At 42.2% G+C, this 26,017-nt stretch overlaps 1 protein-coding gene across 3 annotated transcripts in view; it reads right to left on the bottom strand.

Moving 5' to 3' along the window:
* Positions 1-26,017, bottom strand: part of LOC134340455 (neurabin-2-like) — a 257,627-nt gene that overhangs the window by 42,998 nt on the left and 188,612 nt on the right. For all 3 annotated transcript variants that reach the window (XM_063037745.1, XM_063037743.1, XM_063037744.1), the window contains exon 6: positions 21,358-21,493. In XM_063037745.1, the coding sequence (XP_062893815.1) occupies positions 21,358-21,493 (136 nt within the window). The remainder of the gene's footprint in view (positions 1-21,357; positions 21,494-26,017) is intronic.

The raw sequence follows: 26,017 nt of genomic DNA, 5'->3' as shown, positions 1-26,017 counted from the left end.
ACTTTGTCTCGTTTTTACTGTGCACTGTACCAGCAGTTATGGTCGAAATGACAATAAAAAGTGACTTGACTTGACTTGGGGTGCCAGGTTTATGTTAGGTATGCCTCCTGAGGAGTATGCATCATGATCAACTCTTCTTGGTGCACAAATATATCAGTGCTGTCCCAGTTCTGCTCACCAGACTGGGAATATCTAGCAGTAAAGTGCCGTCTTTTTTGCCTACCATGGGAGTTCTCCAGGGTCAGTTTGGTAGCAGTATACATTCCACCTCAGGCTAATGTCAATCAGGCTTTAGATGATCTGAGCAATGGGATCAACATACACAAAACAGCGTACCCTAAAGCCTTCACCATCGTTTTGGGGGATTTTAACCAGGCCAGTCTGAAAAAAATCACTAAGCAATTACCATCAACAGATCACTTGCAATACCAGAAGAAACAACACACTGGACCATTGTTACACCACCATCAAGATTGCCTACCGTGCTATTCCACACCCTCACTTCGGGAAGTCTGATCACCTGACTGTACTTCTACTCCCTGAGTATAGGCAGAGACTGAAGACTGCAGCACCAGTAGTGAGGACTAAGAAGGTTTGGACAAGGGAAGCACAGGAGTGCTGACAGGACAGCTTTGAGTCGGTGGACTGCACTATATTCAGGGATTCATCTTTGAACCTGGATGAGTATGCTATAGTTGTTACCGACTTCATTAAAACCTGTATGGATGAGTGTGTGCCCACAAAGACTTACTGTACATTCCCAAACCAAATGCTGTGGATGAACAAGGAGGTAGATCGGCTGCTGAAGGCTAGATCTGTGGCATTCAAGTCTGGCAACCCAGGCCTGTACCAGAAAACCAGCTATGACTTGTGGAGGGATATTTCAAGGGTGAAGAGACAATTTCGAATGAGGTTAGAGGCGACATCGGATGCACGGCAACTCTGGCAGGGTTTGCAAGACATTACTTCCTACAAAGTGAAATCCCCTCCCTCCCAATAGTATGAATGGCAGCGATGCTTTACTACCAGATGAACTCAACGCCTTCTATGCCCGCTTTGAAAGGGAGAACACAACTACAGCTGTGAAGATCCCTGCTGCACCTGATAACCCTGTGATCTCTGTCTCAGAGGCCAATGTTAGGCTATCTTTAAAGAGAGTGATCCCTCGCAAGGCAGAAGGTCCCAATGGAGTACCTGGTAAGGCTCTGAAAACCTGTGCCAACCAACTGGCGGGAGTATTCAAGGATATTTTCAACCTCTCACTGCTATGGGCGGAAGTTCCCACTTGCTTCAAAAAGGCAACAATTATACCAGTGCCTAAGAAGAATAATGTGAGCTGTTTTAAAGATTATCGCCCGGTAGCACTCACGTCTACAGTGATGAAATGCTTTGAGAAGTTGGTTATGGCTAGACTGAACTCCTGCCTCAGCAAGGACCTGGACCCATTGCAATTTGCCTATCACCACAATAGGTCAATGGCAGACAAAATCACGATGGCTTTTCACACAGCTTTAGACCACCTGGACAACACAAACACCTATGTCAGGATGCTGTTCGTCGACTATAGCTCAGCATTTAATGCCATCATCCCCACAATCCTGATTGAGAAGTTACAGAACCTGGGCCTCTGTACCTCCCTCTGTGATTGGATCCTCGACTTCCTAACTGGAAGACCACAATCTGTGCGGATTAATGATAACATATCCTCCTCGCTGACACTGGTGCACCTCAGGAGTGTGTGCTTAGCCCACTGCTCTACTCTCTCTCTATACCCATGACTGTGTGGCTGGGCATTGCTCAAATACCATCTATAAATTTGCTGATGATACAACCATTGCTGGTAAAATCTCAGGTGGTGACGAGAGGGCGTACAGGAGTGAGATATGCCAACTAGTGGAGTGGTGTCACAGCAACAACCTGGCACTCAACGTCAGTAAGACGAAAGAGCTGATTATGGACTTTAGGAAGGGTAAGACGAAGGAGCACATACCAATCCTCATAGGGGGATCAGAAGTGGAGAGAGTGAACAGCTTCAAGTTCCTGGGTGTCAAGATCTCTGAGGATCTAAGCTGGTCCCAACATATTGATACAGTTATAAAGAAGGCAAGACAGTGACTATACTTCATTAGGGGTTTGAAGAGATTTGGCATGTCAACAAATACACTCAAAAACTTCTATAGATGTACTGTGGAGAGCATTCTGACGGGCTGCATCACTGTCTGGTACTTGGGAGGGGGGAGGGGGCTACAGCACAGGGCCAAAGGAAGCTGCAGAGAGTTGTAAATCTAGTCGGCTCCATCTTGGGTACTAGTCTACAAATTACCAAGGACATCTTCAGGGAGCAGTGTCTCAGAAAGGCAGCGTCTATTACTAAGGACCTCCAGCACCCAGGGCATGCCCTTTTCTCACTGTTACCATCAGCCAGGAGGTACAGAAGCCTGAAGGCACACACTCAGAGATTCAGGAACATCTTCTTCCTCTCTATCATCCAATTCTTAAATGGACATTGAATCCTTGAACACTATCTCACTTTTTAATATATATTATTTCTGTTTTTTGCATGATTTTTAATCTATTCAATATATGTATACTGTAATTGATTTACTTATTTGTTATTTTTTTTCTTTCTTCTATATTATACATTGCATTGAACTGCTGCTGCTAAGTTAACAAATTTCACGATACATGGCAGTGATAATAAACCTGATTCTGAAGTACCTGATGGTCATGACAGTTTTACATCTGCTTTAAAAGATTTCATTTTGGTCTAGAAAATGGTAGATCACATTCTATTAGATCTTTGTTTTAATAGTCAGTGCAAGTTGGACTTGCTGTCCATTTGCAATGACTGAAATACTTTAAACTACACAATCCTGTAATCATATGACTCATATCTGGATAATTCAAGATTCAAGATTGTTAATGTCATTTCCAGTAAACAAGTGCAAAGGAGAACAAAATAATTGTTATTCTGGATCTGGTGCAGCACAAAAAAAAACAGTAAGGTAAAGAACACAATAATAAAAAAAACACAACAAATATAAATAAGGTAGCTTCTTTGCATAGATTGATTGCATGTCTATAAAGTGATGCTAGGCAGAGGAGTGTCTGTGGATAAAGTGACTCTAACAGAAAATGATAAAGTAGTGGTTGTGGGGGTGTGGAGGGGTGGAGTCTAATTATGAAATTACAATTCAATGATGGTGGATTTGGTGATGTACTATTGGAGAAATACCTTTCCCGTGGACAACATTGTACTAGCTACGCAGAGTGATTTGGGAATACCAGGAACATGAACTGAAACAGTGATAAATTGGCCCCATCATGGGCCATTCATTAGTCCAGCTTAACCTTTGACAGTGACTGTGGCTGTGGCTCAGTCTCTCCAGCAAACTGTCCCTGAAACAGTAGTGTTGGCAGAGGCCTAGAAGGAAGGTTATGCTGTTGCTACACCAAGATATTGGGTATTGATAAGCAGTAGATTCTCAGGAAATATAATTGGCCTGAAGTGTTAACTCTGTCTCTTGCCACAGATCCGGACCGGGCTGCTGAGTGTTTCCAGCATTTAAGATTCCCAGCACCTGCAGTATTCTGTTAGTGGATCGAATTACAGCTCTGCCATACATTTTCTGGTCACATTATAGTAGTCACCAGGATGAAAAGGGAATCTTGGAGAAGTTAGATCGATAGCTGAAGTAGTAAAGGCAGTCGGCGGTAAGACCAGACTCCTTCTGGCAAGGTTATGTCATAACTAAACTTGCATACTGATGATGAATCTGAAAATAAAGTACTAACTCATTTTGTGTTGCTGTCTGCTTCATGTGAGAAAGTGATAAAATTGTTTCCCCAGTAACTGAAATCATTATGTTGCTTTTGTTACATCTGCACACAGATAGTATATTAACTAGTAAACAGTTCTCATAATAGCAGGCATGAGGACTTGGAGTCACTTCTTCAGTCGCACACATAGATTAACTGTGTGGGAACATGACCCCAAATTGGACCCAAGGACATGAAATTATTTACCTCTGACACAGCCCTTCTGCTCACCATGGAAGTGCTTCATCAATGTGTCAGAGGGCCAACACAGCTGCTGGGACTGTAATTTCCCTACTGTGATTGACTCATGTAACCAAGTACCAACTTTTTAATAGATGATTGAGTTTCTGTGAAGCCTATAAGGGCAAGTAACACAAACAAAATAAAATAAAGACTACAGTGACAACTACCATTTTAATGACTCAACTTTTACATTGCCAAATCAACTGTGTACCAAGCAAAGAGAAGGGGATGCAAAGTTCAATTTGTAACTTTCTCCAGGAATGCTCTTTCCCAAAGGGCAGCAGAAGTAGAATATTTTGAAAGTAGAGGTGGATAGATTCATGATAAGCAATGAGGTGACTAGGGCAGGAGCAGAGTTTACGTCAGATCAGTGAGATCTTATTGAATGGTGGAGCAGGTCTGAGAGGTAGAATGGCCAACTCTGCTCCCAACTTGTATGAATTAGGATGTCCAGTTTCCTTTTGTTCACTTGAAACCTTTAGAATTTCAGACTCTTAAAACTTGCAATTTGGATCTCCAAAATCTGAAAGTAGAATTTCCAATCCTTCTAGTTGGAGTGTGATGTTTATGTTACAAGGTTGTGTCATCAAACATCACACTATGGCTGCCCCGAGGAGGCTTTAGGTACAGTTTCTCCTATGTAAGGGCAGAGCCATATTTTCCTCCAGGTAATTTGTCACAGTTAAGATCAGCTAGGAAAGTTGTTTACAGTCTTAGAATACCCAAACTACTTAGTAAAGTCCATCCATCAGACCTCAGGAACACTTTTTACATGCAGTTCCTCATTGGAATTAAGCTACGACTCTGCATATGAAGACAGACAGGCATGTAAACATCTACAGGTCTATCCCAGGTTCTGGTTCTGAGAGCTGGTCATAACCCGAATAGTTCGCAGGTTGGAACTGCAACCAGGAACTGAGTTCCCACATGGCAGAACGTACCGCAGCCACACAGCAGCCTGTAAATCTACCTCAAACTCTTGTTCACATGTACCGGCTGTGTGTGTGTGTGTGTGTGTGTGTGTGTGTATGTGTGTATGTGTGTATGTGTGTATGTGTGTGTGTGTGTGTGTGTGTGTGTGTGTGTGTGTAGCGTTCTAACAACCCTTCTGACCTCCGGTGCTGTCTGTAAGGAGCCTGCACCTTCTCCTTATGACTACATGAGTTTCTTCTGGATGCTACAGTTTTCTACAGTTTTCTCCCACATCGCAAAGATGCAGTGGCCACTCTAAATTGGTTCTAGAGTGTGGCTAAGCAGTAGTGTCTGGGGGGAGTTGATGGGATCATGGGGAGGATAGACTAGGCTTAGTGTGGGATAGAAACATAGAAACATAGAAAATAGGTGCAGGAGTAGGCCATTCGGCCCTTCGAGCCTGCACCGCCATTTATTATGATCATGGCTGATCATCCAACTCAGAACCCAGCCTTCCCTCCATACCCCCTGACCCCTGTAGCCACAAGGGCCATATCTAACTTCCTTTTAAACATAGCTAATGAACTGGCCTCAACAGTTTGCTGTGGCAGAGAATTCCACAGATTCACCACTCTCTGTGTGAAGAAGTTTTTCCTAACCTCGGTCCTAAAAGGCTTCCCCTCTATCCTCAAACTGTGACCCCTCGTTCTAGACCTCCCCAACATCGGGAACAATCTTCCTGCATCTAGCCTGTCCAATCCCTTTAGGATCTTATACGTTTCAATCAGATCCCCCCTCAATCTTCTAAATTCCAACGAGTACAAGCCCAGTTCATCCAGTCTTTCTTCATATGAAAGACCTGCCATCCCAGGAATCAATCTGGTGAACCTTCTTTGTACTCCCTCTATGGCAAAGATGTCTTTCCTCAGATTAGGGGACCAAAACTGCACACAATACTCCAGGTGTGGTCTCACCAAGGCCTTGTACAACTGCAGTAGTACCTCCCTGCTCCTGTACTCGAATCCTCTCGCTATAAATGCCAGCATACCGTTCGCCTTTTTCACCGCCTGCTGTACCTGCATGCCCACTTTCAATGACTGGTGTATAATGACACCCAGGTCTCGTTGCACCTCCCCTTTTCCTAATCGGCCACCATTCAGATAATAATCTGTTTTCCTATTTTTGCCACCAAAGTGGATAACTTCACATTTATCCACATTAAATTGCATCTGCCATGAGTTTGCCCACTCACCCAACCTATCCAAGTCACCCTGCATCCTCTTAGCATCCTCCTCACTGCTAACACTGCCACCCAGCTTCGTGTCATCCGCAAACTTGGAGATGCTGCATTTAATTCCCTCATCCAAGTCATTAATATATATTGTAAACAACTGGGGTCCCAGCACTGAGCCTTGCGGTACCCCACTAGTCACCGCCTGCCATTCTGAAAAGGTCCCGTTTATTCCCACTCTTTGCTTCCTGTCTGCTAACCAATTCTCCACCCACACCAATACCTTACCCCCAATACCGTGTGCTTTAAGTTTGCACACTAATCTCCTATGTGGGACCTTGTCAAAAGCCTTTTGAAAATCCAAATATACCACATCCACTGGTTCTCCCCTATCCACTCTACTAGTTACATCCTCAAAAAATTCTATGAGATTCGTCAGACATGATTTTCCTTTCACAAATCCATGCTGACTTTGTCCGATCATTTCACCGCTTTCCAAATGTGCTGTTATCACATCCTTGATAACTGACTCCAGCAGTTTCCCCACCACCGACGTTAGGCTAACCGGCCTATAATTCCCCGGTTTCTCTCTCCCTCCTTTTTTAAAAAGTGGGGTTACATTAGCCACCCTCCAATCCTCAGGAACTAGTCCAGAATCTAACGAGTTTTGAAAAATTATCACTAATGCATCCACTATTTCTTGGGCCACTTCCTTAAGCACTCTGGGATGCAGACCATCTGGCCCTGGGGATTTATCTGCCTTCAATCCCTTCAATTTACCTAACACCACTTCCCTACTAACATGTATTTCGCTCAGTTCCTCCATCTCACTGGACCCTCTGTCCCTTACTATTTCTGGAAGATTATTTATGTCCTCCTTAGTGAAGACAGAACCAAAGTAATTATTCAATTGGTCTGCCATGTCCTTGCTCCCCATAATCAATTCACCTGTTTCTGTTTGCAGGGGACCTACATTTGTCTTTATCAGTCTTTTCCTTTTTACATATCTATAAAAGCTTTTACAGTCCATTTTTATGTTCTCTGCCAGTTTTCTCTCATAATCTTTTTTCCCCTTCCTAATTAAGCCCTTTGTCCTCCTCTGCTGAACTCTGAATTTCTCCCAGTCCTCAGGTGAGCCACTTTCTCTGGCTAATTTGTATGCTACTTCTTTGGAATTGATACTATCCCTAATTTCTCTTGTCAGCCACGGGTGCACTACCTTCCTTGATTTATTCTTTTGCCAAACTGGGATGAACAATTGTTGTAGTTCATCCATGCAACCTTTAAATGCCTGCCATTGCATATCCACCGTCAATCCTTGAAGTGTCATTTGCCAGTCTATCTTAGCTAATTCATGTCTCATACCTTCAAAGTTACCCCTCTTTAAGTTCAGAACCTTTGTTTCTGAATTAACTACGTCACTCTCCATGTTAATGAAGAATTCCACCATATTATGGTCACTCTTACCCAAGGGGCCTCTCACGACAAGATCGCTAATTAACCCTTCCTCATTGCTCAAAACCCAGTCCAGAATAGCCTGCTCTCTAGTCGGTTCCTTGACATGTTGGTTCAAAAAACCATCTCGCATACATTCCAAGAAATCCTCTTCCTCAGCACCTTTACCAATTTGGTTCACCCAGTCTACATGTAGATTGAAGTCACCCATTATAACTGCTGTTCCTTTATTGCACACATTTCTAATTTCCTGTTTAATACCATCTCCGACCTCACTACTACTGTTAGGTGGCCTGTACACAACTCCCACCAGCGTCTTCTGCCCCTTAGTGTTACGCAGCTCTACCCATATCGATTCCACATCTTCCCGGCTTATGTCCTTCCTTTCTATTGCGTTAATCTCTTTTTTAACCAGCAACGCCACCCCACCTCCCCTTCCTTCGTGTCTATCCCTCCTGAATATTGAATATCCCTGAACGTTGAGCTCCCATCCCTGGTCACCCTGGAGCCATGTCTCTGTGATCCCAACTATATCATAATCATTAATAACAATCTGCACTTTCAATTCATCCACCTTATTACGAATGCTCCTTGCATTGACACATAAAGCCTTCAGGCACTCTTTTACAACTCTCTTAGCCCTTTTTAATGCTTGCCCTGGATTTGTCGGCCTGCCACTTTTACTTTTCCCCTTTGTACTTTTTGCTTCTACGCTCACTTTACACCCCTCTGTCTCTCTGCACTGGTTCCCATCCCTCTGTTGTGAACTAACCTCCTCACACCTAGCCGCTTTAATTTGATTCCCACCCCCCAACCATTCTAGATTAGTGTAAATGGGTGCTTGTTGGTCAGTGCAGACTCAATGGGCAAAGGACTCATTTCCATGCTGTATGGTTTTTTGACTTTTGTACTGAAGGATCGGCTCTCACTGAGTGAAATTATAACTTTATACAATGGTGTTAGAATGATGCTTGAAAATATTACACCTCAATTATTTATATCCATTGGAATATGCTCAATATTACTTAAGGTATTATTGGGGGCCAAAGAAATGGCAGACAAGCTTAATGAATGTTTGGCATCAGTCTTCAGAAGACACTAACAGTATGCCGGAAATTCAAGAATGTCAGGGGGCAGAAGTGAGAGTAGTTGCTATTACTAAGAAGAAGGTGCTTGGGAAGCTGAAAGGTTTGAAGTTAGATTTGGATCACATGGACAACACCTGGCTTCAGTATAGGGAAGATATTGGAGTCCATTATTAAGGATGAAGTTTCAGGGTACTTGGAGGCGAATGATAAAGTAGGCCTAACTCAGCATGGTTTCCTTCAGGGGAAATTTTGCCTGACAAATCTGCTGGAATTCTTTGAGGAAATAACAGGCAGGATATAAAGGAGAGTCACTGGATGTTGTTCACTTGGATTTTCAGATGGCATTTGACAAGGGACTGTACATGAGGCTGCTTAACAAAATAAGAGCCCATGGTATTACAGGAAAGATATTTGCATGGATAGAAGACTGGCTGACTGGCAGGAAGCAAAGAGCTGGAAAAAACACGGCTTTTTCTGGTTGGCTGCTAGTGACTAGTAGTGTTCTGCAAGGTTGAGTCTTGCGACAGCTTCTTTTCATATTATGCGTCAATGATTTAGATGACGGAATTGATGGCTTTGTGGCTAAGTTTGCAGATGATACAGAGATAAGCCGAAGGGTAGATAGTGTTGAGGAAGCATGCAGTCTGCAGAAAGACTCATGACAAACTGGGAAAATGGGAAAAGAGGTGGCAGATGGAATATAATGTAGGGAAGTGTATGCCATACATTTTCGTAGAAGAAATAAAAGTGTACACTATTTTCTAAACAGGGAAAAATTCCAGAAATTCGAGGTGCAAAGGACTTGGGAGTCCTTGTGCAGGATTCCCTAAAGGTTAACTTGCATATTGAGTCAGTGGTATGGAAGGCGAATGCAATGTTAGCATTCATTTCGAGAGGATACTAGAACATAAGAGCAAGGATGTGATGCTGAACTTTTTAAGGCACTGGTCATACTGCACTTGGAGTATTGTGAACAGCTTTAGTCCCCTTATCTAAGAAACGGTGTGCTGGCATTAGAGCAGGTCCAGAGGAGGATTACGTGAATGATTCCGGGAATGTAAGGGTCAACTCATGAGGAGTGTTTGATGGATCTGGGCCTGTACTCACTGGAGTTTAGAAGGGAGAGGTGGGGGAGAGGATCTCATTGAACCTTTCGAATATTGAAAGCTCTCAACCGAGGGTACGCAGAGAGGATGTTTCCGATAGTGTGTGAGTCTCAGACCAGAGGGCACAGCCTCAGAATAGAAGGACATCCATTTAGAACAGTGATGAGGAGGAGTTTCTTTAGGTGGTGAATCTGTGGAATTCATTGCCACAAACAGCTGTAGAGGCCAAGTCACTGAATATATTTAAAGCAGAGGTTGATAAATTCTTGATTAGTCAGGGTGTCAAACGTTACAGGGAGAAGGCAGGAGAATGGGGTTGAGAGAGATAATAAATCAGCCATGATGGAATGGCAGAGCAGATTCAATGGGCTGAGTGGCCTAATTCTGCTCCTATGTCTATGGTCTTACACTGGTGCTATACTTCTCCACAAACTGATTTCTTTTTGATTAAGACCCTGCCGAGAGATTTGGGCACAGTCTCCACATCTGACACTGCACTGCTTAACTGTGATGACAGAGGGGACAAGTGTCAGGAAGAAAAAAAATCAGCTGATGGATTGTGTAATGGTGCAGTGGAGCAGGGAAAGGACTTGGATTTGTATGCAACTTGTAGTGGCCTCTCTCCCTTTGCTGAATGTAATGAAGAAGCTAGAGTGATGTATAGCAGTATCGGTCAGGTTGTGAATACAGGTTAATTTTTTCAGTACAGATATTAAAATAGGAATCAGTGTCTAAAGGAGGAAGTGGGGAAACACTTTCACTGGAGTTTGTTCCAAACTAGGAAAATGGAGCTTTACCTGACCCACATTATTTCTGACCTGCTAGTGATTGATGTGTGAGCACATTGTTTCCTAAAATAACAATTGTGTTCCGCTCCTTGGACTGCCTTGCAGCAACTTGCAGGCTTAAAGCACAATCTCCCTGAAAGAACTGCTCTGATAAAGATGCTATAATGCTTTGTTTATTCAAAAATGTTCAGTAAGTATACTGTCAACAAGCTTTTTAAAGGATACTCTCAAGGGTGTAATAAAGACTTCTACAGTGAATTAAGTTAAATCATTATTTCAGATAAACGAGACCCTTAAAGTTGGATTCTCCGTTACCCTTCTACCTGATTTTGTGTAGTTGCAACAGTAATAAAGGGACCATTGTGTGACTCATTGTTTCTTATTGAGAAATTCCTGCACAAGTCGTCACTGAGCTCTGCATTCAAAGGAGGTAAACCCTTCAGGCTAGTAACCCCTTCAATCCCATTTACCATCAATTCTTGTAGCCCAATGCTGAATAGGTTGCCCTCTCTGAATAGGTTACCTACAGACTTACTTTCAAGGACTCTATAACTTACATTCTCAGTATCATTTATTTATGTGCATATTTATTTTGCAAATTTTTTTCTTCTTTTGCACGTTGGTTGTTTGTCAAGTCTTTATTTACATATAGTGTGGGCACGTGGCCAAGTGGTTAAGGCATTGGACTAGTGATCTGAAGGTCGTGAGTTCGAGCCCCAGCCAAGGGAACGTGCTGTGTCCTTGAGCAAGGCACTTAATCACACATTGCTCTGTGACAACACTGGTGCCAAGCTGTATGGGTCCTAATGTCCTTCCCTTGGACAACATCGGTGACGTGGAGAGGGGAGACTTGCAGCATGGGCAACTGCTGGTCTTCCATACAACCTTGCCCAGGCCTGCGCCCTGGAGAGTGAAGACTTTCCAGGCGCAGATCCATGGTCTCCCAAGACAAACGGATGCCTTAATTTACATATAGTTCTCCATACATTCTAATATATTTCTTTATTTTCCTGTAAATGCCAGCAAGAAAATGAATTGCAAAGTAGTACATGGTGGAATATGCATACTTTGATAATAAATTTACTTTGGCTTTGCATTATGTTTTTTAATCATTCTGACCATTCTCAGCAGAACAAAAAGATTTTGGCTTCATCATGATGCCCCGGGATAGCTAATACGAGCCAAGGCTCAGGTGTGGTGCCCTTCTTTCTTTTAAAGGTCGGTCCATGATGCAGTTAGGAACCCTGGCAGAGACCCATCAAAATGGCTCTCACTGGGCTGTTCCCAGGAAATCTGAAAGGGTTGCTTATGTTTAAATTTGGCAGCTAGCAGCATTGCTTGCTATTTGGACTTTTCATTCTGCTTTCAACAAAATGGCAAAATCTGGCCTTTACTAAAAGAGATGCAAAAGAGAAAAAAAAGTTGGCCAAACCAAGGCAACACAGAGCCCACACCATGCATTCCAAAACCACTCCATTGTGACAAACCTTTAGCAATAGACAGCAGTTGCTATTATTGTTATTGCTGTTGAAGAAATCGCTCCTTGTGTTGTTCAGATTGTAAGAGAACAGTTCAAAATCCTACAATACAGTCAGAAAAGGTACTTCAATTAGCAGTTAAGAGACTTGCGGGCTTACCCCAGAACATCCTCAAGAGCTAGGATTGGGTTGATGAGCCAAATAGGTCTATTGTATAGCAAATTTGATTACATTTTTTTAGGAAACGATGAAGATGATTAACAAGGATAGGGCAGTGAATATTGTCTATCTGGAATTGAGTAAAGCATCTAACAAGGTTTCCTTATGGTAGACTGGTCCAGAAGATTAAGTCACATGGGATCCATAGTGAATGGATAGAGCAGATACAACATTGGTGTTATCATAAAAGACAGAGGGTATCAGTACAGGGGTGTTGTCCAACAAGAGGTCTGTGACTTGTGGCATTCCAGAAGGATCTGGTCTGGGATCTCTGTCATTTGTAATATAAAAATGACCTGGATGAAAATGTAGGTGGGCTGATTATTAAATTTGCAGATGACACAAAAATCAGTGGAGCTGTGAACAGTGAAGAAGGTTGTCAAAGGATACAGCAGGAATAATTGTACATCTATTGGAAATTTGGACAGAGAAATGGTAGATGGAGTTTGATCCAGATAAGTGTGAGGTGTTGCACTTTGAAAGGTCAAATGCAAGAGGGAAGTAAAATGCAAATAGCAGGAATCTTAGGTGTGTTGATGTACAGAAGAGTGTTGGCATGCAGGTCCATTGCTCCCTGAAAGTGGCAACGTAAATGGATATGGTAGTAAAAGGGCATAAGGTATGCTTATCTTCATCAGTCAGGCTGTTGAATGTAAAAGGGAAGTGATATTGCAGCTGTATAAAACATTGGTTAAGCCACATATGGATTATTGTGTGGAATGTGCTGGTCACTGCGATACTAGAAGGATGTGAATACTTTGAAGAGGATGAAAGAAGTTCATTAGGGTGTTGCCTGAATTAGAGAGTATCAGTTATAAGGAGAGATTAGACAAACTTGAATTGTTTTCTCTGGAGTCAGATGCTAAGAGGCATAACAGAAGACAGAACTGACCTGACAGAAGTATATAAAATTATGAAAGTCATAAATAAGGTAGATAGAGTCTTTTTTTTTACCCAGGGCTGAAGCATTAAATACTAGAGAGTGTAATTTTAAGGTTCAAGGGTGCAATGTTTAAAGGTGTATGAGGCAAGCATTTTTTCCAACACAGAGAGTGGTTTCTGCTTGAAACAAGGAGCCAGATGAAGTAGTTAAAGCAGATACAATACCAACATTTAAGAGGCATATACATAAACAGATAGGGAGTAAAAAGATATGGACCACATGTTGGCAGATGGATTTACCTAGATTGGTCAATGCAGACATGACAAGCTCAAGGGTCTTTCATTGTTATTTTCTACATTCCACAGAGACTCAATGAACCTTTGACACAATACTAACCCTCTTCATCACAGTTATGCTCCTTTAGGTTCTATAAGAAAGGATGGATAGGAAGGCCAATATTGCAGAGGCTGTATATGGCCCTCTGCATTGAGCATGTTGTAAAGGAATCACATGACAGTCCAACAACAATTTTATTTATGGGTCCATTGCTGCAGACTTCAGTGACCCCCAGTGTCCTGTGGAGCGAAGTGGAGAGAGAAGGATTGACTATTAGAGGACTGGGATTTTTTGAAGGATGGAGATTGGAGCCTCCATTACAAATCAGGGTGGGGAAGAGTTGATGTACAGTAGAGATGTTAAGCATGGGACTTACTTTTATGAAGTGAACATGTTCCAGGAGTAATCAACAATGGTCAATCTGAGCACTTGCTCTAATTTTTCTGCAATGATTCATAAGGGCCTTTGTCACTTGATGCATGTCTGATGTTAACCTGCATCCTGTAATCATGTCAAGAAGCCTTAGATGAATTTCAGTGAAAGATATGGTTACTGACATGTCTCACTTAGAGGGGAAAAAAAATCGCTGAAATAAATGAACTAAACAGCAATCAGACATGTTGTATGTATTTGGTGAGGAATAAATACTAGCCAGGACACCGGATATCTTCAATGTAGTTCACAAGATTACTTGATTCAATCTCAGAAAGCAGGAGTGTACTCTGTTTAGCACTGCACTCAAAGGACTCACCCCCCCCCCCAACAACCTCCCACCTCAGGGCTGCACAGAACACCTTAATTTTTCAGCCACTGTTCCTACCTGCTCACCCAACCTCCCTTATTTCGTTCCATGCTCCACCTTCCTTCCCGATCAGATTCCATGAACTGCAGCCCTCTGTTTCCTACACCTATCAGTTCTGTCACTATTCTCACCTTCCCCCTTGTCTACCCTTCTTACCTGGATCCATCAGCTGCTTGCCAGTTCTTGCCCCGTCCTTCCCTCTCACCCCTTTATACTGACCATCTCCCTTCTACTCTTTCAGTCCAGATTAAGGGTCCGAATCCAAAACACTACTCTCCATTTCTCTCTACCAATGCCACCTGACCTGCTGAGTGCCTCCAGCAGCTCACTTTCTCCTCCAGGTTCAGAACCTGGAGTCTCTTGTGTCTCCAGAATGGGAAACCCAACAATCTTGCAATTCAAAGACAGATACACTGGCACTGGAGTGGGCCTACAGCTTTCCTAATGTTGATAAATATCTTTAATCAATCAAATTTGGTCAGTAGTCAGGGACAAGAGGGTGTGACTGCGAGTGAGGAGGGTAGTGGGATCCAAGAGACAGTGCTGGAGGAGCCTCAGCCCTTGAGCTTGTCCAACAGGTCTGAGATTCTTGCTCCCTGTGTGGATGAGAGTGAGGGATGTAGGAAAGATGAGCAACCTAACTGTGGCACCGCAGATCAGGGAGCCATTCAACGGGGGGAAAGAAGAGAAATGTAGTGGTTATTGGGGATAGTATAGTCAGGGGAATAGACAGAGTTCTCTATTGTGAGGATAGAGTGTCCCGAAGGCTGTGTGCCTGCCTGGTGCCCAGGTTTGGGACATCTTACCTGACCTGCAGAGGAATTTGTGCAGTGGGAGGCGAAAGATCCAGTGTCATGCTCCATGTGGGTACCAATGACATAGGTAGAATGAGGAAAGAGGTTCTGCTGAGGGAATTTGAGCAGCCAGGGACTAAGTCAAAACGCAGAACCAAAAACAGCCACGTGCAAATTGGCATAGAGTCAAGAAGATTAGACAGTTAAATGTGTGGCTCAGGGATTGGTGTGGGAGAAGTGAGTTTGAATTCATGGGTTACTGACACCAGTATTGGGGAAGGAGGGAGCTGTACCAATGGGACGGGCTCCACCTGAGCTGTGATGGGACCTGGATCCTAGTGAATCGCATAACTAGGGCTGTGGATAGGGCTTTAAACTAAATAGTAGGGATGTGGGTTCAAGAGATTGGAGAAATATGGATAAAGTAAAAAAGAAAAGTGTGGATAAAGATAAAGAAGAAGCAAAAGATTAAAAAAAGAGAAAAGTAAGAGTGGAGTGAAGAAAAGCCAAGTGCAAAAAAGAAAAGATTACAATAGGTGTAAGGGCACTTTATTTGAATGCCTGTATATTCGAAACAACGTCAGTGAACTTGTTGCACAAATCAGTACAAAGGGGTATGATCTAGTGGCATTACAGAGACGTGGTTGTAGAGTGCAGAGGACTGGGAATTAAATATCCAAGGATATCAAGTAATATGGAAGGATAGGCAGGAAGGTAAGAGAGGTGGGGAGCGGTCTTATTTTAAGGTGAGATCAGGGAGATAGTGAGAGACAATATAAGATCTAAGGAGCAGAATGTTGAATTCACCTGGGTAGAGATTAGGAATAGTAAAGGGAAAAAAAAATCACTGGTGGGAGTTGTCTATCGGCTACCGAATAATAATATTATAGTGGCACAGGCAATAAGCGAGAAATATCTGAGGAATGTTAGCATGGAACAGCAATTATCATGGGGAACTTCGACTTGCACATAGATTGGGTGAACCAAGTTGGTTGAGGCAGTCTTGAGGAGGACTTCATAGAATGCGTCCGTGACGGCTTTCTGGAATAGCATGTTACTGAACTTACAAGGGAACGTGTTTTCTTAGATCTGGTCTTGTGCAATGAGGCAGGTAAAATTAGTGATCTTGTAGTTAGGGAACCTCTGGAAAGAGTGATCACAGTATGACTGAGTTCTCATACAGATAGAGGTTGTATCTAAAACCAGTGTATGATGCCCAAACAATGGAGACTAAACTGGGATGAGGGAGGATTTGGCTAGTGTAGACTGGGAATACAGGCTAAATGGTGGGATGGTTGAGGAACAGTGGAAGACTTTCAAAGAGATTTTCACGGTGTTCAAAAGTATATTCCAGTTAAGAGCAAGGACAGTAAGGGTGGGGAGAGCTAGCCTTAGGTAATGAAGGAAATGAAAGAAGGCATCAAACTAAAAGCTTATGCATACAAAGTCACCAAGAGTAGTGGGAAACTGAAAAATTGGGAAAACTTTAAAAAGCAACAAAGAACCACTAAGCGAGCAATAAAGAAAGGGAAGCAAGATTACGAAAATAAACTAGCACAAACTATAAAAACAGATAGTAAAAGTATTTATAATTATATAAAGTGGAAAAGGGTGGCTAAAGTGACCCTAGGTCCCTTGGAGGACCAGAAGGGGGAATTGATACTGGGTAATGAGGAAATGGCAGAGGCTTTGAATGACTATTATGTGTCGGTCTTCAGGGTGGAGAACATGTCTAACATGCCAAAGAGAGATGTTATGGATATGACGAGAGGTGAGGACCTCGATATAATATATATATTGCTAAAGAGGTAGTGCTGAGAAATTTGTAGGCTTTATGATAGATAAGTCCCCTGGTCTTGATGGAATGCATCCAGGGTACTGAAAGAAATGGCAGAAGTTGTAATAGAGGCTTTGATAATTATTTACCAAAGTTTTCAGGACTCTGGGCAGGTCCTAGCAGATTTGAAGACAGCGAATGTCACACCACTGTTCAAAAAAGGATGTAGGCAAAAGGCAGGTAACTATAGGCCAGTTAGTTTAACACCTGCAGTTGGGAAAATGCTCAAAGCTATCATTAAAGAAGAAATAGCGAGGCATCTGGAAAGAAATGGATCCATCAGGCATCAGCATGGATTCAGCAAAGGCAGGTCCTGTTTGACAAACTTACTGGAGTTCTTTGAGGACATTGGATAGAGGGGAACAGATGGATGTTATTTTCTTGGATTTCTAGAAGGCATTTGATAAGGTGCAACCTAAAAGATTTATCCATAAGATAGGGATGCAGAGAGTTGGGGGTGATGTATTAACATGGATAGAGGATTGGTTAACTAATAGAAAGCAGAGAGTTGAGTTACATGGGCGTTACTCTGGTTTGCAATCAGTGGTGAGTGGTGTGCCACAGGGGTCAATGCTGGCCCGCAACTGTTCAGAATATACATTAATGATCCGGAAGAGGGGAATGAGTGTAGTGTATCTAAGTTTGCTGATGATACTAAACTGAGTGAAAAAGCAAATTGTGCAGAAGATACGGAGAGTTTGCAGAGAGTTATAGATAGGTTAAGTGAGTAGGCAAGGGTCTGGCAGATGGAGCATAATGTTGGTAAATGCAAGGTCATCCATTTTGGAAGGAAAAATGAAAGAGCAGATTATTTAATTGGTAAAAGATTGCAGCATGCTGCTGTGCAGAGGGACTTGGGAGTATTTATGCATGAATCACAAAAGGTTGGTTTGAAGGTGTAGAAGACGGTCAAGAAGGCAAATGGGATGTTGGTCTTCATTGCTTGAGAGATTGTATTTAAGAGTAGGAAGGTTATGCCGCAACTGTACAGGGTCCTGGTGAGGCCGCACCTGGAGTAATGCGTGCATTTCTGGTCCCCTTACTTGAGGAAGGATGTACTGGCTTTGAAGGTGGTGCAGAGGAGGTTCATCAGGTTGATTCCAGAGATGAGGAGAGATTGAGTCACCTGGGACTGTACTCACTGGAATTCAGAAGAATGAGGGGAGATCTTAAAATTATGAAAGGGATAGATAAGATAGAGGCAGGGAAGTTTGATTCGGGGGAGTAGATTTGGGACGGAGGTGAGAAGGAACTGCTTTTCCCAGAGGGTGGTGAATGTGTGGAATTCTCTGCTCAATAAAGCAGTTGAGGCTACCTCAGTAAATATATTTAAGACAAGGCTGGATAGATGTTTACATAGTAGGGGAATTAAGGGTTATGGGGAAAAGGCAGGTAAGTGGAGATGAATCCATGGTCAGGTCAGCCATGATCTTATTGAATGGCAGAGCAGGCTCGGCGGGCTAGGTGGCCCTCTCCTGCTCCTATTTCATATGTTCTGAAACGGAAACCGCAGTACAGCAGGTCCGATTTGTGTATTTTGTGAACCACAACTCATACTCAGTTGAACTGTGTGCATCAGTGAATGTAACCTGCTTATTGCATTATAAAAACTACCCCGGGAGTTCTACATATGCTGATGATTGGTACAAACCCAACTATCATGAAGTAGGATATAAGAGACAGTCAGTCCTGTCTGCACACCACGTGACTACAACGAGGCTGAAGTAAAAAAGTATTAAACACTAATTGCAACTTATACCCTTGAACATTCATACAGTTAATTCTTAATCACTTGTTTTTTTTTCTTTTAAGAGACTGCAGAATGAACATAGGATTTGTAATGGGTGTCACCATACATTCCAAAATTTGTTCTTTAACACTTTCTTTAATTTGTGTGCTTGTCCTGAAAGAAATAAGTACAGGCAGGTAACCTCTGTATTACAGAGGCATTATGTTCCAAGAAAACCGTTTGTATTGTGATTTTTTTATGACACAAAGCTGTGCCACCTGCATGTGTCATAAAGCACAAGGTGAAATATATTCCATATCTCAAATTTTTAAGTTGTGATTTGTAAATACCCTAAGGGCCAATTTCTGTTACTTGAATGGCCGTAACATGGGGGCCACCTTTATGATAGTTGGTAAAACTGTGACAGAATCACAGTTATCCGATAATAAACAATGGGTTTAAATTAACTAAAAAAATATCTGCTGGAGCTAGGCAACCAGTAGAGAAAGGTCAGATGGGGCTTTGACAGGTGATTGTAACTTCATTGAAATTCAAAGAAATAGAGAAAGCAACATTTATACTGCTTGTTTAGAGCTTCCACTAATTGCTCCAAAGCTTTAGTGGCCAATCCAGGAAAAAAATAGTGAAAATTCGATGTTCCAAATATGTTAACAAGAACATAGAACATCACAGTACATTACAAGCCCTTTGGCTCATATTATGCCAATCTTTTAATCTACTTAAAGATCAAGCCAACTCTTCCTTCCTATATCAACACCACCCACCCCCACCAATCTTTCTATCATAATGTGCCAAAAGTATTCCTTAAATGCGCCAATATATCTGCCTATATCACCACCCCTCGTAGGGTGTTCCACACACTCACCACGCTATAAAATAATTACCTCTGACATCCCCTGTATACTTTCCTCCAATTACCTTAAAATGATGCCTCCTCGCATTAGCTATTTCCTAATGCTGCATTTTGCAAAATGAGCCTTTTGATGGAGAATACTAAACTGTCACAAGGGAGCACACTTTGGACACAGTGTGAGTAACAGACTGTAGCATGAGGGAAACATTTTCTGAAGCACACTTAGCTACGTCAAGCAAGTCTGTATTCGATCAGTGTGAGGAACAGATGAGTGAGATGTATGGTGAAATCTAGGGGCAATGGTATTAAGACCATAAGACCATAAGTTATAGGAGCAGAAGTAGGCCATTCAGCCCATCGAGTCTGCTCCGCCATTCAATCATGAGCTGATTCAATTCTTCCAGTCATCCCCACTCCCCTGCTTTCACCCCATACCCTTTGATGCCCTGGCTAATCAAGAACCTATCCATCTCTGCCTTAAATACACCCAATGACTTGGCCTCCACAGCCGCTCATGGCAAAAAATTCCACAGATTTACCACCCTCTGATTAAAGTAATTTCTCTGCATCTCTTTTCTAAATGGACGCCCTTCAATCCTGAAGTCGTGCCCTCTTGTCCTAAAATCCCTTACCATGGGAACTAACTTTGCCATATCTAACCTGTTCATGCCTTTTAACATTCAGAATGCTTCTATGAGATCCCCCCTCATTCTCCTGAACTCCAGGGAATACAGCCCAAGAGCTGCCAGACGTTCCTCATACGGTAACCCTTTCATTCCTGGAATCATTCTTGTGAATCTTCTCTGAACCCTCTCCAAAGTCAGTATATCCTTTCTAAAATAAGGAGCCCAAAACTGCACACAATCCTCCAAGTGTGGTTTCATGAGTGCCTTTTACAGCCTCAGCATCACATCCCTGCTCTTATATTCTATACCTCTAGAAATGAATGCCAACATTGCATTCACCTTCTTCACAACCGACTCAACCTGGAGATTAACCTTTAGGGGATACTGTACAAGGACTCCCAAGTCCCTTCGCATCTCTGCATTTTGAATTCTCTCTCCATCTAAATAATAGTCCACCCATTTATTTCTTCCACCAAAGTGCATGACCATACACTTTCCAACATTGTATTTCACTTGCCACTTCTTTGCCCATTCCCCTAAACTATCTAAGTCTCTCTGCAGGCTCTCTGTTTCCTCAACACTACCCACTCCTCCACCTATTTTTGTATCATCAGCAAATTTAGCCACAAATCCATTAATACTGTAGTCCAAATCATTGACATACATTGTAAAAAGCAGCGGTCCCAACACCAACCCCTGTGGAACTCCACTGGTAACCGGCAGCCAGCCAGAATAGGATCCCTTTATTCCCACTCTCTGTTTTCTGCCAACCAGCCAATGCTCCACCCATGCTCGTAACTTCCCTGTAATTCCACGTGCTCTTATCTTGCTAAGCAGCCTCATGTGTAGCACCTTGTCAAAGGCCTTCTGAAAATCCAAGTACACCACATCTACTGAATCTCTTTTGTCTATCCTGCTTGTAATTTCCTCAAAGAACTGCAGTAGGTTTGTCAGGCAAGATTTTCCTTTCAGGAAACCATGCTGGCTTTGGCCTGTCTTATCATGTGCCTCCAGGTACGCCGTAATCTCATCTCTAGAATAGATAATAATCCTCTGAGTCTCAAATTGTATGAAGAAAGCTATGTATTTCTACACCTCATCAAGAACCATTTCTGAAGTGCAAATTATAGACTTTACCTCCTCATCTTCATCAACGTATTGTCCATAATGTTGTTCCATCATCTCTCTCTGCCATCTCTCCTGCTCTAGTGTCTGACGAATAAGCTGGGCAACTTCACTGGTTTCTCCAGGTTTCTCCCGTCCAATCAGAAACCTAAAAAAGTCACAATTTTTAAAATATGTTTGGTTACCAATACTGCAGAGCTTACATTAGCACCTAATTATTTAAGCCAATTCCAAACCACTGTCATTTGAGTAACTTTAGTGATAATGGCGAATTGAACAGGGAAGGGTTTGGCCCAACTGTTGATTAAAGTGCATAAGCATTTCCATTCTTGCTCCCAGCTCAACAATGCTGCCAAAATGAATACAGTTGGACCTGTTTGGAAATATCACAACTTTATATTCACTCACAACAGAAGCAGGAACATGTGCAGATGGAACATTTTTTTTCCCCATATTTTCAGGTAGCACTGCTGCCAAAGTACCACAGTGGAAGCTCAACTGAGGCTTTGTAATCCTTGACACCTTATATATCCATATGATACACCACTGCAACTAACAAGTTCCAATATTTCACAGCATGTCCATGAATGAAAAGCAAACTTTGTCCAATTCTAATATCAAATATAACCCAGCAGTCCACCACTGTTTCACCCCATCTGGAAGGCCAGTATTACCAATCATTACTCTCTTCATGAAGAAGTATTGTACCAGTTCTAAAGTGAATTCTTGCTTTATACAGAGACACAAAACACCGCACATGCTGGAAATCTGCAGCAAGACCCAAAGGTACCTGAGGAACTCAATAGGTCAGACAGCATCTATGGAGGTTAATATTTTGAGTTGCAACCCTTCATCTGGAGTGGAAAGATAAAGGGAAGATAGTCGATATAAAAGGGTGGAAGAAAGGAGTGGAACAACAGCCAGCAGTAGACAGGTATGTCCAGGTAAGGTGGGGGAATGAAAGACAGATAAGGAAGTGAAGAGAACGGAAAGAATGTCAGAAGCTGGGAGGTGATAAGTGGAAGTGACAAAGGGATGAAGGAGATGGAAGTTGATAGGAGAGGATGAAGCAGCACAGAGTAAAGGGAGGGATACTTCCATATACATTGTACTTTATATGTATTTCGCTTTGCCCAACTCTGAGTAAAGGCTGATTTATACTTGTGCGTACTAGGTTACGCCATAGCCTACGCAAGTGGGCTACGCTGTTGTGAGCATTTATACTTGTGCGTTGGTGTGTCTGCGTCGCTCTGCAATTCACTGCCAAAACATTAGTTGGCGGTGGGGTTCATATGCCACTGTGTTGAGTTTCTAAAGGAAATCAAACTTCAAACAATGGCGACTAAAACTGAAGGAGGGTGAATTTTCTGTGCTTGTCCGGCCACTGAGAGACATGGACGAGGAAATGCATTTCAAATATTTTCGGATGTCAGCAGGTAGATTTGACGATTTGGTTCATCATCTCCAACCATTTATTTCGGCATCAGTGTCCGCACAGTATACTCAGAGACTGGCAATCACCATTCGAGTTTTAGCTTCAGGTGGATGTCAACAGGCTGTAGCAGCTAGCTACAAACTGGCATCAAGCACAGGGTCCTCCATAATTTTGGAGGTCTGTAAAGCTTTATGGAAAGCATTGCAGCCAGAGTTCCTTCCCTGCCCTTCAGTCGCCTAATGGGAAGCTATTGCAGCGTAGGAGGAAATGCGATGCTACCAAGCGGACCAATCACAGTTCTTTTAGTCTGTGTTGCCGCGATGCATAGTTACCTTTTGGGAGAGGTGAGCGTCAGGCTACGGCATAGGGTACGGCGTAGAGTACAGCGTAGAGTACGTGGCTTCGCTGTACCTACGGCGTACATTTGACACACAAGTATAAATCAGCCTCAAGGTTTAAGAAACTGTTCTGGATTAAAAACCTGTGCTACCAAATTCTCTTCCTTAATTACAAGATGCCTGTCTGGATTAACCTCACACTATTCCAATGGCCTGTTCATAACCCGAGCAGCTTTCGAGTTGGAAATGCGGCAGCTAACAGCAGTGAACAAATCAGTCATACATAAAAGCTATACATACACACAGGAGCTCGTAAACTGGGCACAACCTATATGTAGTATTTGGGCCAGCTCATTCAATTTCAAGCTTAGTAACATTTTCAGACAACATTCAGTTGCTCAATGCAAGTAACTGCTGTAACATTAAAGACCTTGTTGACTTCACTCATTTTTTTTCCTTTAACCCTACAAATACTCTCATCTGTCAATTTTGTCTGATCTACAGAACAATATTTACTTGTAATCAAATTCTGCCTGGAATTTCCACAGCTTTGAAGTTAATTTACAACCTTAGATGTGAAACATTTTCCAAATATGTCTTTCACATAGCTCTTTCTCCACCAACATAATAGATTTGTTTACTTATCTAAGACTAATGTTTTAAAGTTTTCAATTTTGTTTCTACCTAGTGGTGTAATTAGGCCCTAGGATATGTTAGACTCTATCACTAGATGATGCAGTACCCTGTGATTTTATAACTTCCACTTTCAGTCTGTAGTCGGGGTGATTGACAAATACAAAGTCAGCATAAAGGTTGCCTCTTGTGGCTGTCCTACACAAAGTCATCTAGACACTTGGCCTGCTCCCAATTTATATGATGCTGACCGAAATCTCCAATTAAAATTACCTCCCTTTTCTAACCTCTTCACAGAGATTTCTCATGATGACGTGGTGGTCTGTGACATACTGCTAATATTGGCTTGTGTTTTTTTTAAAACTGTACAATAACTGCTATTATATCTTATCACCTCATCCCAAATAACCAAACTAATTCTTTATCCTGTTTCTATCACAAGGCAAAACCAATAGCTCTTTTAATATTCGGTACATGGGGTAAATAATGATTTTTTATCCTTTGAGTTTTAGTTACATCTCCTATATTACATTGTTTTGCAAAATTAAAACTAGGTGCCGGTGTCATCCATCTCACTGCTCAAGCCTGATCCAATATTCAATAAACTCAGAGCAGATCCTCTCCTCAACACTGTTACATACTTCATGGATATCTTGTGACTGTCCTAGGAGGATGATGTAATGGTCTTGCGGAGGTCACATGATGTAATTTTCCTGCCGATGTGAGGTCACATGATGACCTGTTCTCACCAGGTATATAAGTGTAGACCCCTGGTGACGCAGTTAGTTTTCAGTTAGATCGTCAGTCTAACTCCACGACGCTGTGTATTAATCTTATGACGCAGTTTAATTTTAAAACGGAGTTTTACTGTCTATTGTAGGGTACAGAAGTGTTGGGCCGGCAGTTTCACCAATAGCTGCCAGATTTGTTGATGTACCTTTTCAGTGATATTGGAGAATGAAGACGGGAACCTGAAGGAGTCGTTTGGCCGTTTTGGGGAGGATTGACCATTATTGAGTTCGTTCAAGTAAGAGTGATCTGCATGAGATAACCTCTGCTAAAAGACGCAGAAAAGGTTGTGCAGTATCTAGTCTATTCTACAGAGAAAAAGGTCGGTGCCTTTAAACCATTTTATTTCCGTCATCGTGAATCCTGCGGACAAGGCAGGTTCCAGCTGGGGTCGACAGTAATGTCGTGTCTTCGAGGAATTCTTTACTTCAGTAAAGTCTCTCCTAATGGACTGTATAAATTTCTTGGACTTTCAAATTTATCATACGAAGAACTATGTTTGAATTTACCACTTTAAGACTGTTTTCGCATTTACCGCTTTAAGAACTAGTAACAAGTTTAGCGGTTTGTTAGATGGCCGCATAGCAGTTTACTTCCGGTTAAGGTTTTCGCTTGTTTTTCTTTTTACTAATTTTGAGCTGAGTTTAATAAATATTTATTTGTTTATAAAACCTGACTCCAATCTATAGTCATTGTTGCCGGTCATGTGACACCACCAACTTCCTGCTCCGATCCAATTTCCCTCGATTCTCTTAATATCCTAAAATCTATCAATTTCATTTTTCAATACAATTAATTATTGTGCAGTCACAGCCCTCCAGGTCAGAGAATTCCAAAGATTCAATTCCCTTTGTGTGGGGAAAAAAGTTTCCTCATTTGTGGCCTATTCCATATTTTGAGATTGTGAGTATGCATTTTCTAGCCAGGGGAAATCTCCTCCTCATATCTAGGATGTCAAGCCCTGCAAGGATTTTGTGTAATTCAGTGAAGTCACCTTTCACTCTCCAAACTCTAGAGGAGAAGCTTAGTCCATTGAATCTCTCTTTGACTGAACTGTGATCCTAGGAAGTGGTGTAGTCCCAGTATAACTACATCCTTTCAAATAAGGAGACCCAAACTGTATACGATATCTTAGGTATGGTTTCACAATTGCCAAAGTCCTCTCCTCCCATGGCAGCTTTCAATCTTATTTCCAATATTTCTACCTTTCACTGGCATTTAAATGTAGCATTCTTTCATGTTAACATTTTAAAAGCTCTATCGTATTTACTTACTTATTACAGCACTAATGACACTTGGCCAAAAAGGTCCATGTCAACACCAAGAACAACAAACTCAGTCTCATTCCTGCTCACCTTACTTGCTCTGTAGACCAGGGTTAATGCACTAATACCCTATTTCTGATCTATGATTCTTCCCCTCAAGTATAAACTTCTCCAGTTTATTTTGCTTAAGAGCTTCCTGTTACTGTCTCAAC

The sequence above is a fragment of the Mobula hypostoma genome, chromosome X1, assembly GCF_963921235.1.
Source record: "Mobula hypostoma chromosome X1, sMobHyp1.1, whole genome shotgun sequence".
Lineage (NCBI taxonomy): Eukaryota > Metazoa > Chordata > Chondrichthyes > Myliobatiformes > Myliobatidae > Mobula > Mobula hypostoma.
Note: the sequence above shows the minus strand (reverse complement) of the source record. Positions and strands in the feature narration are given on the sequence as shown.